General features: G+C 47.3%; 2 protein-coding genes across 2 annotated transcripts; one reads left to right on the forward strand and one right to left on the reverse strand.

Annotated features, from left to right (window-relative positions):
- The first annotated feature begins 6 nt into the window (after nt 1–6).
- INTS11 (integrator complex subunit 11) lies at nt 7–8,832 on the forward strand. The gene is made up of 17 exons (XM_069874788.1): nt 7–251; nt 915–1,012; nt 1,762–1,835; nt 2,029–2,257; nt 2,359–2,457; nt 2,551–2,585; nt 3,248–3,386; nt 3,538–3,602; nt 3,703–3,892; nt 4,550–4,633; nt 5,138–5,227; nt 5,819–5,981; nt 6,232–6,339; nt 7,054–7,115; nt 7,428–7,570; nt 7,744–7,873; nt 8,660–8,832. The coding sequence occupies exons 1-17, from the start codon at nt 224–226 to the stop codon at nt 8,723–8,725; spliced, it is 1,803 nt and encodes a 600-aa protein (XP_069730889.1). The 5' UTR covers nt 7–223; the 3' UTR covers nt 8,726–8,832.
- Nucleotides 8,833–10,743: 1,911 nt separating this feature from the next.
- On the reverse strand, nt 10,744–11,871 carry LOC138730058 (lysophosphatidic acid receptor 6-like). The gene has a single exon (XM_069874804.1). It carries the CDS (start codon nt 11,854–11,856, stop codon nt 10,795–10,797), a length of 1,062 nt encoding a protein of 353 aa, XP_069730905.1. The 5' UTR covers nt 11,857–11,871; the 3' UTR covers nt 10,744–10,794.
- Nucleotides 11,872–15,007: the final 3,136 nt, after the last annotated feature.

Consider the following 15,007-nt stretch of genomic DNA (forward strand, 5'->3'; position numbering starts at 1 on the left):
TCTCGGCCCCGAGTCCCGCGTTCCTGGGGCCCGATCCCAGATTCCCGATCCCGCATTCCTGAGGCCGATCCCGCACTCCCGGGGCTCCCGGCCCCGTTCCCCGCCGGGTCCGGGCCGCCCCCGCTCTCTCCAGGCCCCGCAGGAGCCGCGGGGCCTCCCCCCGCCATGGCGGCCTGCGTGAGGCTGGGCTGAAACCCGCCCCGCGAGGGATTCGGAGCCCGAAATGCCTGAGATTAAAGTCACCCCCTTGGGTAAGTGCGGCCGGGAGCCGTGTGGGCCGCAAACTCCGTGTGAGGGTGAATTCCTGACTTCTGCTGCAGCTGGGTTGTGCCTTTAATTATTTTCTCGCATAAATCTGTCCTTTGTGGCGAGATAACACGCAGAAAATCCCCAGGCGTGGATAAATAACCTGAAAGAATCAACACTCTCTTAGAGCTGAGTGAGTTCATTATCTATTTAGTTGTCCTGTAAGATGCATTGACGGGTACAGGTGTTACTTTTGATGTTTTACAACTTCCTGGCTACGTTTGGGGGCTGAGGACTAATTTGACTGTTAAATGTAAGTGTTCATTTTCAAGAGAAAGCTCTGAGGAGACCTTAGAGCGACCTTGCAGTGTCTGAAGGGGCTACAAGAAAGCGGGAAGGGACCCTTTAGAAAGGCTTGGAGTGATAGGACTGGGGACAATGGGTATAAACTGGAGGGGGCAGATTTAGACTAGATAAAAGAAGGAATTTCCTCACCATGAGGGTGGGGAGGCCCTGGCACAGGTTGCCCAGGGAAGTTGTGGCTGCCCCATCCCTGGATGTTTTCAAGGCCAGGTTGGACGGGCTTATATACCTTTAAATGCTTCTCTTTTGAAGTGATAGTAAATATTTCCAGAGGTATCTTACTTGTCTGTCTTTCCTTTCTGCAGGAGCTGGCCAGGATGTGGGGCGCAGCTGTATCCTTGTGTCTATCGCCGGGAAAAATGTCATGCTTGACTGTGGGATGCACATGGGCTACAACGATGATGTGAGTATAGCAGAGAACATTGTGTAAAGATGCTTTCAAGGTGCTTCTACCTGGCATTTCCTAGCAGGGCACCTGCTTCATTGTTCCGCTCCATTCCCTTTTGTCTGAACGCTGGCTGATTTATCTTATCTGACATATGGGTAATATTAGCCAGGCATGCGTTCTTGGGTGTGTGTATCGGCCTGGAGTGGATTATGGCAGAGAACAAATGAATATTGCCCCTTCGAAGTCTTGCCTTTGTGTGCAAGGGGCAATTTTGGGCAGTTAATTCGTACCACAAATCTCTGGTACCATAGAGAGAGTGCAGTAGGAAACAATCCTGATGTTTAGTCGCCTGGAAGGACCAATGGGAAAAATACTCTGTAAGACAGAAAGAGTTAAAGCTTGACACAGAGCAAATACGCCATTACAGAAAAGGTTTGGAGGCTTTCTGCCTTACTGCTTGTGGGTAAGCTAAAACGCATGGGTCATCTGTTTTACTTAAGATAAACTCGGCTTTGTTTTATTTATTTGCGAGGTCGGTTTCCCTGTTTGTCCTCTGGCAGCCCTCCCCTTCTCTTTGCCTCTTTCTGCTCGTAAGTGCTGCTGATGTTGGCTGCAGCTCTCGGTGTGGCCTGCTGCTTTGTTGCTATTTTCTCTTGAGGTTGATCACAGCACAATTCCAGTTTTGGGTCCCTCGTGCCATTGTTTTGTTAACTGTTAACTGGCTTTGTGTTGTAACAGAGAGCCTGTTTTTCATGCCTTTGCAGAGGCGCTTCCCTGACTTCTCCTACATCACTCAGAATGGGAGGCTGACAGACTTCCTGGACTGTGTGATCATCAGGTGAGGAAGCTTCCTTCGCAGTCAGAGCCCACGTGGGAAATGGGAAAGCTTTGTGTACTGTCCCTGTCAGCCCAAACACATTGCAAGTTCATCATTCGTATCTTGGCTGGTTCCTCTGTGTCTCGGAGCGCTTCAGAAATCCGAAGCTAAGTTCTTTTGTAGTGTCTCCTTTATCCCTTGTGTCTTTTTGCAGCCACTTTCATCTGGACCATTGTGGAGCTTTACCCTATTTCAGCGAAATGGTCGGTTACGATGGGCCCATTTACATGACGCATCCCACCAAGGCCATCTGCCCCATCCTCCTGGAGGACTACAGGAAAATCACTGTGGATAAGAAAGGGGAAACGAACTTCTTCACCTCCCAGATGATCAAAGACTGTATGAAAAAAGTGGTTGCTGTGCACCTTCACCAGACAGTTCAGGTAAGACATTCTTTCTGCATGCTCTTTGGTTGTTGTCAAAGCAGGGCAAGCCTCATTATTTGAAATGTTTGCACTGAGGCAGCATTTGTTGGTTTGTGCAGGTGGATGAGGAGCTGGAGATCAAGGCGTACTATGCGGGCCACGTGCTGGGAGCAGCCATGTTCCAGATAAAGGTTGGATGCGAGTCAGTTGTGTACACGGTAAATACGCACAACAGTATTTTTAGATACCTGCGTCCCTTTCAATGGCCTGTGCCATTCCATAATATCAACAGATTTCTCTTCTTCCATCAGGGCGATTATAACATGACACCAGACAGACATTTGGGGTAAGTAGGAAGCTGAGTTTCTATGGGTCTTGTGTATTTCTGAAAGGAAGATTTTAGCACAACTTCTTTTAATACCAGCATTGACTTTTTGTTAGGAGACTGGAACGTTTAACGATGTCTTTGCTGGGAAAATAAACGTGATTTTGAATAATGAGAATGAACAGATTTACTTTGACTCTTCCAGATAGACCTTAATGTGACCATCTTCTATATGCTCATATGAATCTTTTCCTAAGGCTACATAATAATTGGACTTAGATGTTGGAAATATGTTACTGTTAGGGTATCTTCTACAGATCTTTACTTTCCAAGAGACTGCCAATCACAAACTGTAACATTCTTTTTATCAGTGTATATGAGATTTATAACATTCATGCTATTTGGAATAATATTTTAATGCATTTAAAACAAGTAATGGACTGGAGAAAAACTGCTTTTCAAAATCTGTAGTCTCTGCTCAGGGCTAGGTTAGTTTAAAGAAGGCATGGCCTGCAAAGAGAGGCGCCCTGCTGCCACAGAACCCTTGTGCACATCTGTGTGCCTGTTTTCCCATCTGCAAATGGAGATAGGGACATTCTCCATCCGTCTTTGAGTCCTGCAGATCAGAAATGCCAGACACCATGTCTTAATTTGATTGGGATTTTAAATTCCTTTTCTTTTAGTGCTGCCTGGATTGATAAATGTCGCCCAGATTTATTAATCACTGAGTCCACCTATGCCACAACCATCAGAGATTCCAAACGCTGCAGAGAAAGAGACTTCTTGAAGAAAGTCCATGAGACTGTAGAAAGAGGAGGGAAGGTACAGTATTTTGATCATCTTAAGTGATGTGTCTTTTTGTCTTGCGAAGCTCAAAGGGGGAATGGAGGCACTTGTTCAGAAATGGGAATGCTGCAGGGCCCTTTATGTGTTGTTTGGCACTCACAGACTGTAAATCGTACCTCGTTTGCAGGTTCTTATCCCAGTTTTTGCCCTTGGACGTGCCCAGGAACTCTGCATTTTATTGGAAACTTTCTGGTGAGTGCTGTCTCGTCTTTGGAGTCTCCATAAGTTTCAGCCTCGACAGCCACGATCCTCACGTGACCCTCACAGGTACCTGGAATGCTTCTTTCTACAGGGAAAGAATGAACTTGAAGGCTCCAATTTATTTTTCCACTGGTCTGACGGAGAAGGCCAACCATTATTACAAGCTCTTCATCACCTGGACTAATCAGAAGATCCGGAAAACATTTGTGCAGAGGAACATGTTTGAATTCAAGCACATCAAAGCATTTGATCGGGCCTTTGCAGACAACCCGGGGCCCATGGTAGGTGGACGTTAACGAGGTGGGAGAGCAAATGTGGTTTTCTACTGCTCTGTTCCTGACTAAGGCAAACGAGCAGCCTGCAAAGCTAAACATCCTCTACACGATTAATATCCACATCCCTTCTAAAACCCTGTTGTGGCCAGGCCATCTGCATGTTTTTATCTATGTAACTGTTGAAGAGCTTTCTCTATTTCAGAGAAGGTAAAATGCTCGGGGAAAATAATAATATCGATTGTGTGTTTATATAATCCGAGCCTGATTCAAACCATAATTTTTACAGCATGTTCTTTTGCCAGGAGACGTCAGGAGACGGATCCTTTACGACACAAACTCTTTTTCTGGTTTTATTTCTGACTGGTTTGTTAGATAGGAGCTGAAAGAGGAATCTGTTGAGCATGATAGACCCGTTATCAAACAGTTCAATGATTTTACTGGACACGTGGATGCTCACAAAACTTGCCTAAAACAGTATTTCAGCTTGTGTGAAAATTAAACAAGTTAGGAGAAACAAAATAGCAAGAATCCCTATTAGATCTTTGCAGTAGGTGTGCTCTGATGTGGACTAGTTGATACTCCTCACAGCTTTAGAATATTTATGTATTGTAAATAATGGAAAATCCCCTGTGATCGATTCTTAGCACACTTTTTGAATTCTAGGTTGTGTTTGCAACCCCTGGTATGCTCCACGCGGGACAGTCCCTTCAGATCTTCAGGAAATGGGCAGGGAATGAAAAGAATATGGTAAGAAATTGGTACCTTGAGTGACGTTTTGTGTTCATCTGATCGTGATACTGATGCAGTCATAGAACAAACGTTGCAGGAGAGCTTTTCCTGGCTGCCTGGAGTTAACAGACATGATTTCTCTGGTTATCCAACCCACGCAGAGCACTTTCAAGCTCTGAGTTTTTGCTACGTGGGACAGGGTGAGCGGAGGAGGTGCCTGTCTCACACAGGAGATGTGGGAGACTATTCCTAAAAGTGCTTTCATTAATTTGAAGCTGCCTCGAAGCCCCTTGTAGCCAGCGTTAACTCTTATTTAGTGGTGTGCAGCTTTTCAGCACATTGCTTTCTAATTCCATTTTCACCCACGTTCTGCAGTTGGGTGTTCACAAGCTGCAGACCAAAGCACCAATTTATATCATCAGCGTGAGGATTTTGTGTTACATTTTGTTGTTACATTAAGAGCAGCTCCACTATGCACAGTCCTTGTGCAGAGATTGCAGATCTCTCTGGTTCCCTTCCCAGGTCATCATGCCCGGCTACTGCGTGCAGGGAACCGTAGGCCATAAGATCCTGAGTGGACAAAGGAAGCTGGAGATGGAAGGAAGACAAATAGTAAGTTTTATTTTCAGGAGGAAGTCTTATCTGGGGGAAGTTCTTTGGAATCTGAGGCACTGGCTAAGGTGCCATGTAATTGTAATGGGAATAAACCACCTACAACACTGAAAACACCCCAGCAACGTTTCCTTTGGAGTCACACAAGGTGTATTTTTCCCTCTGCGCTGGCAGCAGTGTGTCTCTCTTTCTGCCATGTGACTTTGTCAAGGGTGTACGTATAATGCTGTTTAATAACTGGCACCGCTATTCAGATAGGTAAAAATAATATATTTTTAAGCAGGTGGGGATATTAAAACTGATACCAGCTGTCCTTAATAATAATTTGCTTTGGCAAATGTGTGACAAGTATTGTTCTCTGAAATTGGGCAGTTTTATCCTGTAAATTATTGAAAGCTGCTGTGTGCAGCATTGTATTCGGTCTCTGCTTCTAAGCAGCTCACTCTCCAACCTCATTTTCCTTTTCAGGCGTTCTGCTTCCTTCTTAAAACTAAATACAGAAGGGTCTGGGGCTGTTTGTGTGTCTACACAAGCTGTAATTAGCCAGAGCAGTTCCTGATTCACCGAGCCTGTGTTTTCTGCTCCCCACAGCTGGAGGTAAAGATGCAGGTGGAGTACATGTCGTTCAGCGCCCACGCAGACGCCAAGGGAATAATGCAGCTGATTCGCCAGGCTGAGCCACGAAATGTTCTCCTGGTCCATGGTGAAGCCAAGAAAATGGAGTTTCTGAAGCAGAAAATAGAACAGGAATTTCGTATGTATTGTGTTTGTCCTGATGAGGGAATGGCAGGAGAAGGAAGGCATTAAGGTTCACAGACTTAATCCACTGCACCTCAGCAGAGAGTTAGGCAGAATGTGATTTACAGCACGAGGCCCCCTCAAGAAACTGATACCTGTAACAGCTTACTTACCGTGTTAAGCCCATTTAATTTTAATTGCCATTTGACACAAAGTAGTTTTGGTGTATTGTTATAATGCAGGACTCGCTGAATTTTGCATTGCAGATGTCAACTGCTACATGCCTGCAAATGGAGAGACCACCACGATATTCACCAACCCCTGTATTCCCGTGGACATATCCCTAGGACTCCTGAAGAGAGAAACAGCCATAGGTAACAATGCATTTTCAACCACAAATTTCACTTTTTGGGCCCTGCCATGTGTTGCATAGTCCTTATGTTAGGTGGAAACGGTGACGTAGAGCAGTGCTTCCCATAAAAGAACAGGCTTTATCAGCATTTCATGGTCGAAAGGGCTTCCTGTAACATGTAGTGGCTACCACGCTGCAAATGTGCATTCAACAGTGTTTAAAAAAAGAGGGCTACAAGGATGATCTGAGGGCTGGAGCACCTCGCATCCGAGGACAGGCTGAGAGAGTTGGGGTTGTTCAGCCTGGAGAAGAGAAGGCTCTGAGGAGAACTTATAGTGACCTTCTAGTACCTGAAAGGGGCTACAAGAAAGCTGGGGAGGGACTATTCCAACCGAAACTATTCTATGATTCTAAGTACCCCCCTGCCTCCTTGTTTGCTACAGGTATGCTTTTATGGGCTCAGCCTGTGAAAACTGGAATTCCTTTTATAAACCCAATTGCAGAACAAGCTAAAGCTCTGAAATCAGGAAGAAAGATGGGGAGAGAGGTGGTGGTTCTGCATTACCAAGTGTGGTTTATGGTGTGTCCAGAGCGCTGACAGTGGTTGAAGCACTGTGCGCTTAAAGATTTTATATCTTTGTTCTCCTGAACCTTAGGAAGGACTCAGAAATCCAATCCATCACATTTTGTTGCAGTTGTCTTATGTCACCTTTCTTTCCCATTGCCCTTGGTGCAGGTCTCTTACCAGATGCCAAGAAGCCAAAGCTAATGCACGGGACATTAATGATGAAGGATAACGTAAGTCACAACGCTCTTACGTTTGTCTCGTGTCCTCTGTGTGAGCGTCACCATTCCTAAGTGAGGTCTGGGTGAACAAGGAACTCAAATACAGCTGCGCAGTGCTGTTTTTTTTTTGGAATCAGCCCAGTAACAGTGCAGCTGTAGGCAAATGGGCTGAGACATTTCCAAGGTTGAAAGGCAATGCTCTTGCCTGCTGGAGTTCTGCAGTGATGAACACACAGCCTGTGTGCAGCTGACCATGGAGGAGGAATAAAATTTCAGGAAGTGCACAGAAATAGCTTACAGTGGATTTGTATTTTTCCTCTGCAGAGCTTCCGTCTGGTTTCTCCTGAGCAGGCTTTGAAAGAGCTGGGCCTCACAGAACATCAGCTGCGTTTCACCTGCCGCGTTCACATTCAGGATCCGCGGAAAGAACATGAGACAGTGCTTCGTGTCTATAACCATCTCAAAGGGCAAGTCTGTTCTTAACTGCATAGGGTTTTTCCATCCCTAGGGATGCACTCAAACATCTCCCTCTTGAGTACAAGTGCCCCCTCCTTTCTGCCCTTCCAGACCAGCCCCAGAGAGTTATTAAGAGATTTCGGTCTCCCACCCAAAATCAATCCTGCATCTTCTCTCCTGCCAGGGTGCTGAAGGACTATTCAGTGCAGCACCTCCCTGATGGCTCCATAACAGTGGAATCCATTCTTATCCAAGCCACAGCACACTCAGAGGACCAAGGAACCAAAGTTCTTCTCGTATCCTGGACCTACCAGGTAGGATTACTTGAAGCCGTACTTCTCAGGTAGCTCTGACCTTTGCTCCTTACAGCCCCAAGTGCTCTGCCGGGGGGTTGTTACTGTGCAGCGAGTCGTGTTCACTCTGGTTTGAAGAAGTTTGACTGGAACAAGATGAGCTGAGCCACTGCCGGTTTAGGTTAAGTAAAGTACAAATCAGTTTACAGGTTTGTTTTCTCTGGGACCATGGAACTCAAGGCAACTGATGGGAGTAATTACACTTACTACAATTACAGTTAATTACAATTAAACACAGAGCTGTGTTTTGAGCATGCTACAGTAGCCAGCTTCTAAACTTGGCTGTATCACTACTGCCATACGGAGTGTGGAGGTATTTTATTGTGTGGTTCTTAAGCGTAAAACTTGAAATACCACAGAATTGTGGTAAGATTAGACATGACTGTAATATTTTCTTTTTAAGTGCTTTCTTTACAGCAAGGAAATGCTTTCTTGAGAGCAAAACAAAACCATCAGTGGCTTTTTATTCTCTGCTTTCAAGACAAATGGTCATTTTCCTTCAAAGACACTCAGGCACCAGCTCTGACCAGCAGGAGTTTTACACAGACATTTTGCAAGAATGCCCAGAAATGCATTCATACCAACCACATTGATTGGTTTCCATTTTTGAACACTGCTAACACTGGATTTTGCTAGGACTAGGAGTTATTTCAGTCTGTTTCTGGGTACCAGAGTCACATTTACTGCCTGCCCGGGGAAGGTCAAGTAGAAGATGGCTTTCATCCCATTTCTCTTTGCTCTCTCTAGGATGAAGAGCTGGGCAGCTATCTCACATCCCTTCTGAAGAAAGGGCTGCCGCAGAGCACGGCCTGAGCAGAGCAGGAGGCACAGTGGTGGTACAGAGAGATTGAGATTTTATTTTGTTTACACTTTCAATGTCTTCTTCTGGTTTTAATAAAGGAAGTGCAGTGTTTGCCCCATTACTGTAGCGACAGTGGCACCATTCAAGAGTGCTACAATCTCCCCCCTTAGAAACCATCCCAGGAGGCACTAGAGCCTGTCAGTGTCCTGAGGAGTCCAGAGTCCAGAATCCAAAGCTTTGAGTTGTGGAGGGTCAGGTCACCAATACTCAGCATTCTTCCCTTCCCACAGCTCATTCCCTTCAAGCCTCAGCCAGTGCAGGGTGAAACAAGGAGCCTTCCGAGCTTCCCAATTAAAATACAAGGTATAAAATAGGATGGAGGCAAGAGGGTAAAGCCTTAAAGATGCTCCTGACTCAGCAGTAACTATGCCTTTTTGGGAGCCTCTAATAATAATAGTTCTGTCCAGAACATGAAAATTGTACTTAGTTGGAACAGCCCCTCCTGTGCTGCAAAGTGTTTTTGTCGCCTATAAACACAACAGAAAGAGAAAGTGCAAGAGTTTGCACTTGTCTTACCAAGCCCCATCCAGCAGAGGAACACAGAACCCACCGTTTTCTATATTGTACAGAAGTTTGAGTGGGTTTTTTTCCACTGGTACATCCAACCAGGCCAAGTTGGATGGGGCTTGGAGCCCCTGATCCAGTGGGAGGTGTCCCAGCCCCCGGCAGGGGGTGGAATGGGATGGGCTTTGAGATCCCTTCCAGCCCAAACCCTTTTATGAGTCCAAGTGTCCATTGTTCAAAGAGAAGACAGCACAGACACGCAATCACTTCTCTTCCCACACCACTCTGCCTTCTTCCTTCAAAGCCCAGGGTGGTTCTTGTTCCTGTGCTCTGCACGGTTGGGAAGGGCAGCACGGATTCAGCGCTCTGCCATGGTCCAGCACTCCCCACCAGCCCCACAACACTTTCCCTTCCTTTCTCACGCGCTGAGCAGTCTCATGTGCCAACAGGATATGGATTTCTATGAAGCGTGGGTGTGGCGTGGGAGGGAACAGAACAATGAGTCGATATCTGTGACCCAAACTCCCCTCCTCGGAAGGGAACTGTTGCCTTTTCAGCACGTTTGTCAGCCAGGCCAGTGTTTTTCTCTCAAGTCTGATAAACCACAAATGATAAATTCTCTCCAGCGTCTCATTTCACAGGGTGCAAAACTCTGCCCTTCTCAGAAGCCGCGCAGATCTGTCAATGCAAAAGCAGGAGAGAAAGGTCAGTTCCACAACCACAATGGCTGAAAATAGCTTCGATATTTGAACAGGACTGCACAGCGTAAGGTGTCATGCCAGCTCCGACAAAAGCTTCTCTCAAAGACTATGGTAAGAGGAGCTCGTTTACCACTAGTCCTGATAACTACTTCAATCTATTGTCTTTTAAAATGGTATTAATAGGCTTGAACCCATAGGCACTAGCAACTCTGCACCGAATTACTCTTGGGAAGCCAATTGTTGGATTCATGAGCTGGGATAAGAAACCCTTATTTGGCCGTGGAATGCACGCAGAAAGCAGTTTGTGAACCCAGCTGGCTAGAGTGTGCCCGGAGGGAGAGCACAGCATCCCTCCAAAATAGGGAAAAGCCAAGCAGGGCTGCCCCATCCACTCGGCTCTCAGCATTCCTGACACGTGGGAGGCTGGTTTCTTTCAGGAAACCCTTTCCTGGGCCGTCCGGCCTTCCAGAAGAGCCGTGGTGGCTGCCCCAGCCCTGTTCAAGGCCAGGTTGGATGGGGTTTGGAGCCCCTGATCCAGTGGGAGGTGTCCCTGCCCATGATAGGGGGAGGAACTGGATGGGCTTTGAGGTCCCTTCCAACCCAAACCATTCTCTGGTGATTCCTCATGGGCTTCCCCAGCTGTCAGAGGAAACCTCTCCCCCCGGTACTGTCCTCATCAGCCAATGAGAACACAGAGCTGTCTGGCACTTCCCTCAGTGCTGCCCTGTTGTACCCACCACTGCATGAAGAACAGAAGATCCCACTGGTTTGATTTTTCCCTTGAGAAGGTGAATACTGTACTTACTTCAAGTGGATCAGTTGATTCCAGCCCTGTGTTTCCTATTCCCCTGTCTCTGCTGTAGTTTATAACCACAGGACGACTCCCCAAGCTTCTGGTCGCAGATGGTGTACACCAATTTAGACCTGAATTTGAGCTTGAAGTTGAGGTGCCAACGCTTGCTGGAAGAGGTAAAGTAGTACAGAAGTGGGTTAAGGCAACAGTTGAGGCTCACGAGGGCTAAGGTGACCCTCCGCATTTTGTAGATCAGGTTGGTAAACGCCTCATTCTGGATGACCTGGATCCTCATCAGAAAGTGGAGCAAGTGGGTGAGGTTGTACGGGAGAAAGCACAATGTGCAGATGACCAAGATGATGTAGATGGTGCTCAAGGCCTTCCTCTTGCGAACGCTGTGCTTGATCTGGGAGATCCTCTTGGCAATGAGAGGGTAGAAGATGAGAATGACGGAAAAGGGGATCACAAACCCCAAAACTAAGGCCAGGATGTTGTAAGGCGCCATGCGATAAGTCCAGCTATGTGTCCCGAAGTTCTCAAAACACGCTGTCGTGTTCCTCATGCCTCTGTTGTGGAGGGGACCTCCAAGGATAAGTGGAACCATGATGCTCAGAGCAACCACCCACAGCACCGCAACCACCATCAGGTAGTGGAGGAGTTTGATCTGGATGTAGGTGAAGGGGTGCAACACAGCAACGTATCGATCGATGCAAATGCAGGTGAAGAAGGCGATGCTCAGGTAGATGTTGATGTAGTAGAGAGTCCCTGTTATCCTACAGGCCATGTCACCGAAGATCCAATTGTTGCGATTCAGGTGATAATGGATTTTAAAGGGCAACACACACACAAAGAGGGTGTCTGCCAGTGCCAGGTTAATCATGTACACGCAGGAATGGGAGACGTGCTTCACTCTGCAGCACAGGAAATACAGAGCCAAGACATTTTCTATCAGTCCCAGCACAAAGACGATGCTGTAGATGACTGTAAACAAGGAGTACTGGAAGTTTGCTTCCAAAGCGAGTTCCGAACTGGCATTGGCGACTGTCCCATTGGAGACTCCTTCAGCCCAGGAATTATCTGCCATGGTTTCTGCTGGAGCGGAGGGATGCCCAGCATGAGATGAGTCTTAAACCATCCCTTACCTCAAGGGAGCCTTGAGTTTTACTTCACTCCAAGAACTCAAGCCGCACAACCAGGTGATGTGAAGTCTGTGGGTCAGGTCTGCACTTGGTGTATTTGGATGGGAAGCGGGGCAGCTGTAAGGGAGAATAAATCATTTAGCGCACAGACATTTGAAGCTTACACAGCAGAGTATTTACTGGTGTTAAAAAACACCACAAGGTGACAATATTGAAATAACAGAGACAGTTATTTTGCCCCCCCATCTCTAAAAAACAGACATGTAGCAGGCGATAGCACCGATTAAAGCCGGGCCAGCAACTGAAGCAGCACAGGAGAACTTTGGCAGCAAAAATGGAACCCTCTGGAAGGCCTGTAATCCATTTCCCATTCCTAAGCCCCACCAGAATTCCTGTGTCATTACCCAGATTTATGATGTTGTTATCCTGCTCTTAAAAAATTGAAGTGATGGATTGTGCAGGCTTCTCAGGAAAAAAGAAAGGCAGTGGTGGCTAAAATACAAGCTCTTCCAGTTACTGCTGCGTGACAGCTAATGCAGGACTCTCTATTTTAACCTTGCTGCTGCAGTTTTATGAAGAACGTGTGTGGAACCTTCCTGTTCAAACGAAGAAATAAGTGTTTAAAGCCCAGAACTGAAACAGGTAGTTGGCATCGGCTCTAACACCGCCCCTACCCCCACTTAGGAGCAGCTCAGGGTGCTCGTCAGCAGCGCAGATGACAACTGTAATGAAAAATAGAAGAGCTCCGCACTTTGGACTCAGCATGCCAGGTCCCTCAGGACAAAAATTCATTCACAGGTGGCACAAAGCACAGGATACGGCCCCAAGTCATCCTAGGAGTAATGAAGCCAAACACTGACACCTCAACAAAACATCTTAAGGGCCGTGGAGAAATGAAACCCAGCTACAAGAGGCACAGCATCCCTGAAGTTGGGTCATTGAGAGCACGAAAATACCAAGGGTGTTGGGTACTTTCCAAAGGAAACTCTGAAATCACACTTCCTCCCCGCAGTTGTTTATCTAATGAAGGCAAAAGCACCCAAGATGATAATTGGAAGATTAGAAAGGGAAAAAAAATGGTTTCACTCCAGGTTGGCAAGCAGACCATTCTGCTTACATGGATTCTTTGCCTGATAGCGAAGGGTTTGTACACACAGAGAGGAAAATGAATACAAACCAGGCACAGCTAAGCCAAAACTAACCAGCACAGGACTTGAAACAACCTTTACCTCAGAGATGTGCCAGAGCAAAAGCCACTCAACACCCACCTCTGTTAGTCCAGTGCTGGGATCGGGGAAAGGCCCCAGGATCACTGAAGGGACCGATTTGCTCCTCGCAAGACATGCACGGTGAGGACATCCATAAGCACAGTCAGGTAACAGCACCAGAACAAAAGGAACTTTCCCAAACAGCCAAAACACTGTCCCAAAAAGCCAAACCAAAAAGGAGTTTCTGCATGCTTAACGCTGGCTGCTGTGAGACAGCAAAATGAGTCCTGCTAAAGCACTACCTAAAACTGATTCCACTTGGATCCCTGGCAGCACCAATGGCAGGGAAGCTGCTTCCCCCACCACACTAGATAATATTGTTTGCTTTCAGCACCTGTAGTCTCACTTATTGTAACCAGAAGTTGGGAAACATTTGCAGAAATGTCAATAGCACCGTGAGTATTACAGAAAAAGGCTGGCAGTGGTACCTGAGCAGCAGCAGCCGCGTCTTAAACACTCAGACAGCATTAGCACTTGGTTTGGTTTCCTGCCCTGTAAAGGCTCATAATAAATCTAGTTACAAAGTTCACTTACCAGAGCTCAGATCATCACTGCTCATGCAAAAGCTGCAGACGAATAAGCCAACCTCTCCACCGAGTCCTCACAGCTACGAGGTCACTGCTAAGCTCTCCTGCACAGTTTTAACACCAGCGCAAACTGCAGAGCTCTCCCACGTTGCTCTGTAGAGAAACCACAGGAAGAAAAGATGAAAAGCTGTTGCTCAGATCAGAGATGGAGCGCTTGCCCTGCTGGTGAAGCGTCCCCCAGAACTGGGGGGAGAAGAGCAGCAGCCAGCACCAGCGCAGGCTGTAGCTCTCTGTGATCCTCTGTAAGGGGAGGCACAACGCTCCCCTCAAAGCCACCTCCGACTCGCTCCAGCCTGTCCTGCCCTCCAGACCCAGAGCAGGACCTGTCCCTCTGGAACAAGGTGCCAGGGCTGCAGTCTCAGACACTGGCCCACAGCCGTACTCTCACTTCCCCTCAAAGGGAGAAGAGCAAGACTTGGCTGCCATTCCCTTTCAAGCAAAACCCGTCTGAAAACCTATGGGCACGTTCAGGTTTGGGACGCGGAGGGATGAGCCTCACTGCTTGTGTTGAAAAGTCACTGCTAGAGCACCCCTGCCTTCAGGTACTTACCCAGCAGAGCTGTACCAGAGAAGCACAAACAGGTACCACGCAGCAGGTTCAGCTCTCCTGTTCCATGCAGAGACCCAGGACTCCTCTGAAGTTCTTTTGTCTCCGCTGGGAATTGGTCCCCGAGGGAACAAAGCTGCCAGCAGTCAGGAGAGAGCAACCAGAACTATCGTGCCTTTCCTTCCCACGCTGCAAAAGACAGTCTCTGGCAAAACTGCCACCTAGGACGGAACGGGGAGGAGATGAATCACTTCTCATGAGGGGGCAGCCAGCCATGGGCTCTCTGCATCAGGACCATGCGCTAACGATCCCCACTGCCAAAGGCCAGGGTGGCCTTGAGAGAGGCCAGCAAGAACTGCTGCCCCCTCCTCTGCCGACCCTGCGGCTTCTCTACCATGCAAACAGAGAAGAAACTCCACAGCCTCTCAAGAGGTCATCAGGATTCTTCATTTACTTGAATGCAATAGACTGCATCACTTGAATTGCCACAGAACAAAGAACACGCTCTTACCAGATCAGGTGGGCTGTCTGCTCTGGCAAACTGGCTTTCTCTGCAATTCTTCTCCTCCCAGGGACAGAAGGGAGATTAATTATGGTGGTACCAGTGTTTAAACCAGGTATTGTTTCTTCTGGGAACTTCAGAAGTCAAAATTTTCATCCTCTCTCCTGTAACTCGGCTCTCAAACAGTCATTT

The sequence above is a fragment of the Phaenicophaeus curvirostris genome, chromosome 22, assembly GCF_032191515.1.
Source record: "Phaenicophaeus curvirostris isolate KB17595 chromosome 22, BPBGC_Pcur_1.0, whole genome shotgun sequence".
Lineage (NCBI taxonomy): Eukaryota > Metazoa > Chordata > Aves > Cuculiformes > Cuculidae > Phaenicophaeus > Phaenicophaeus curvirostris.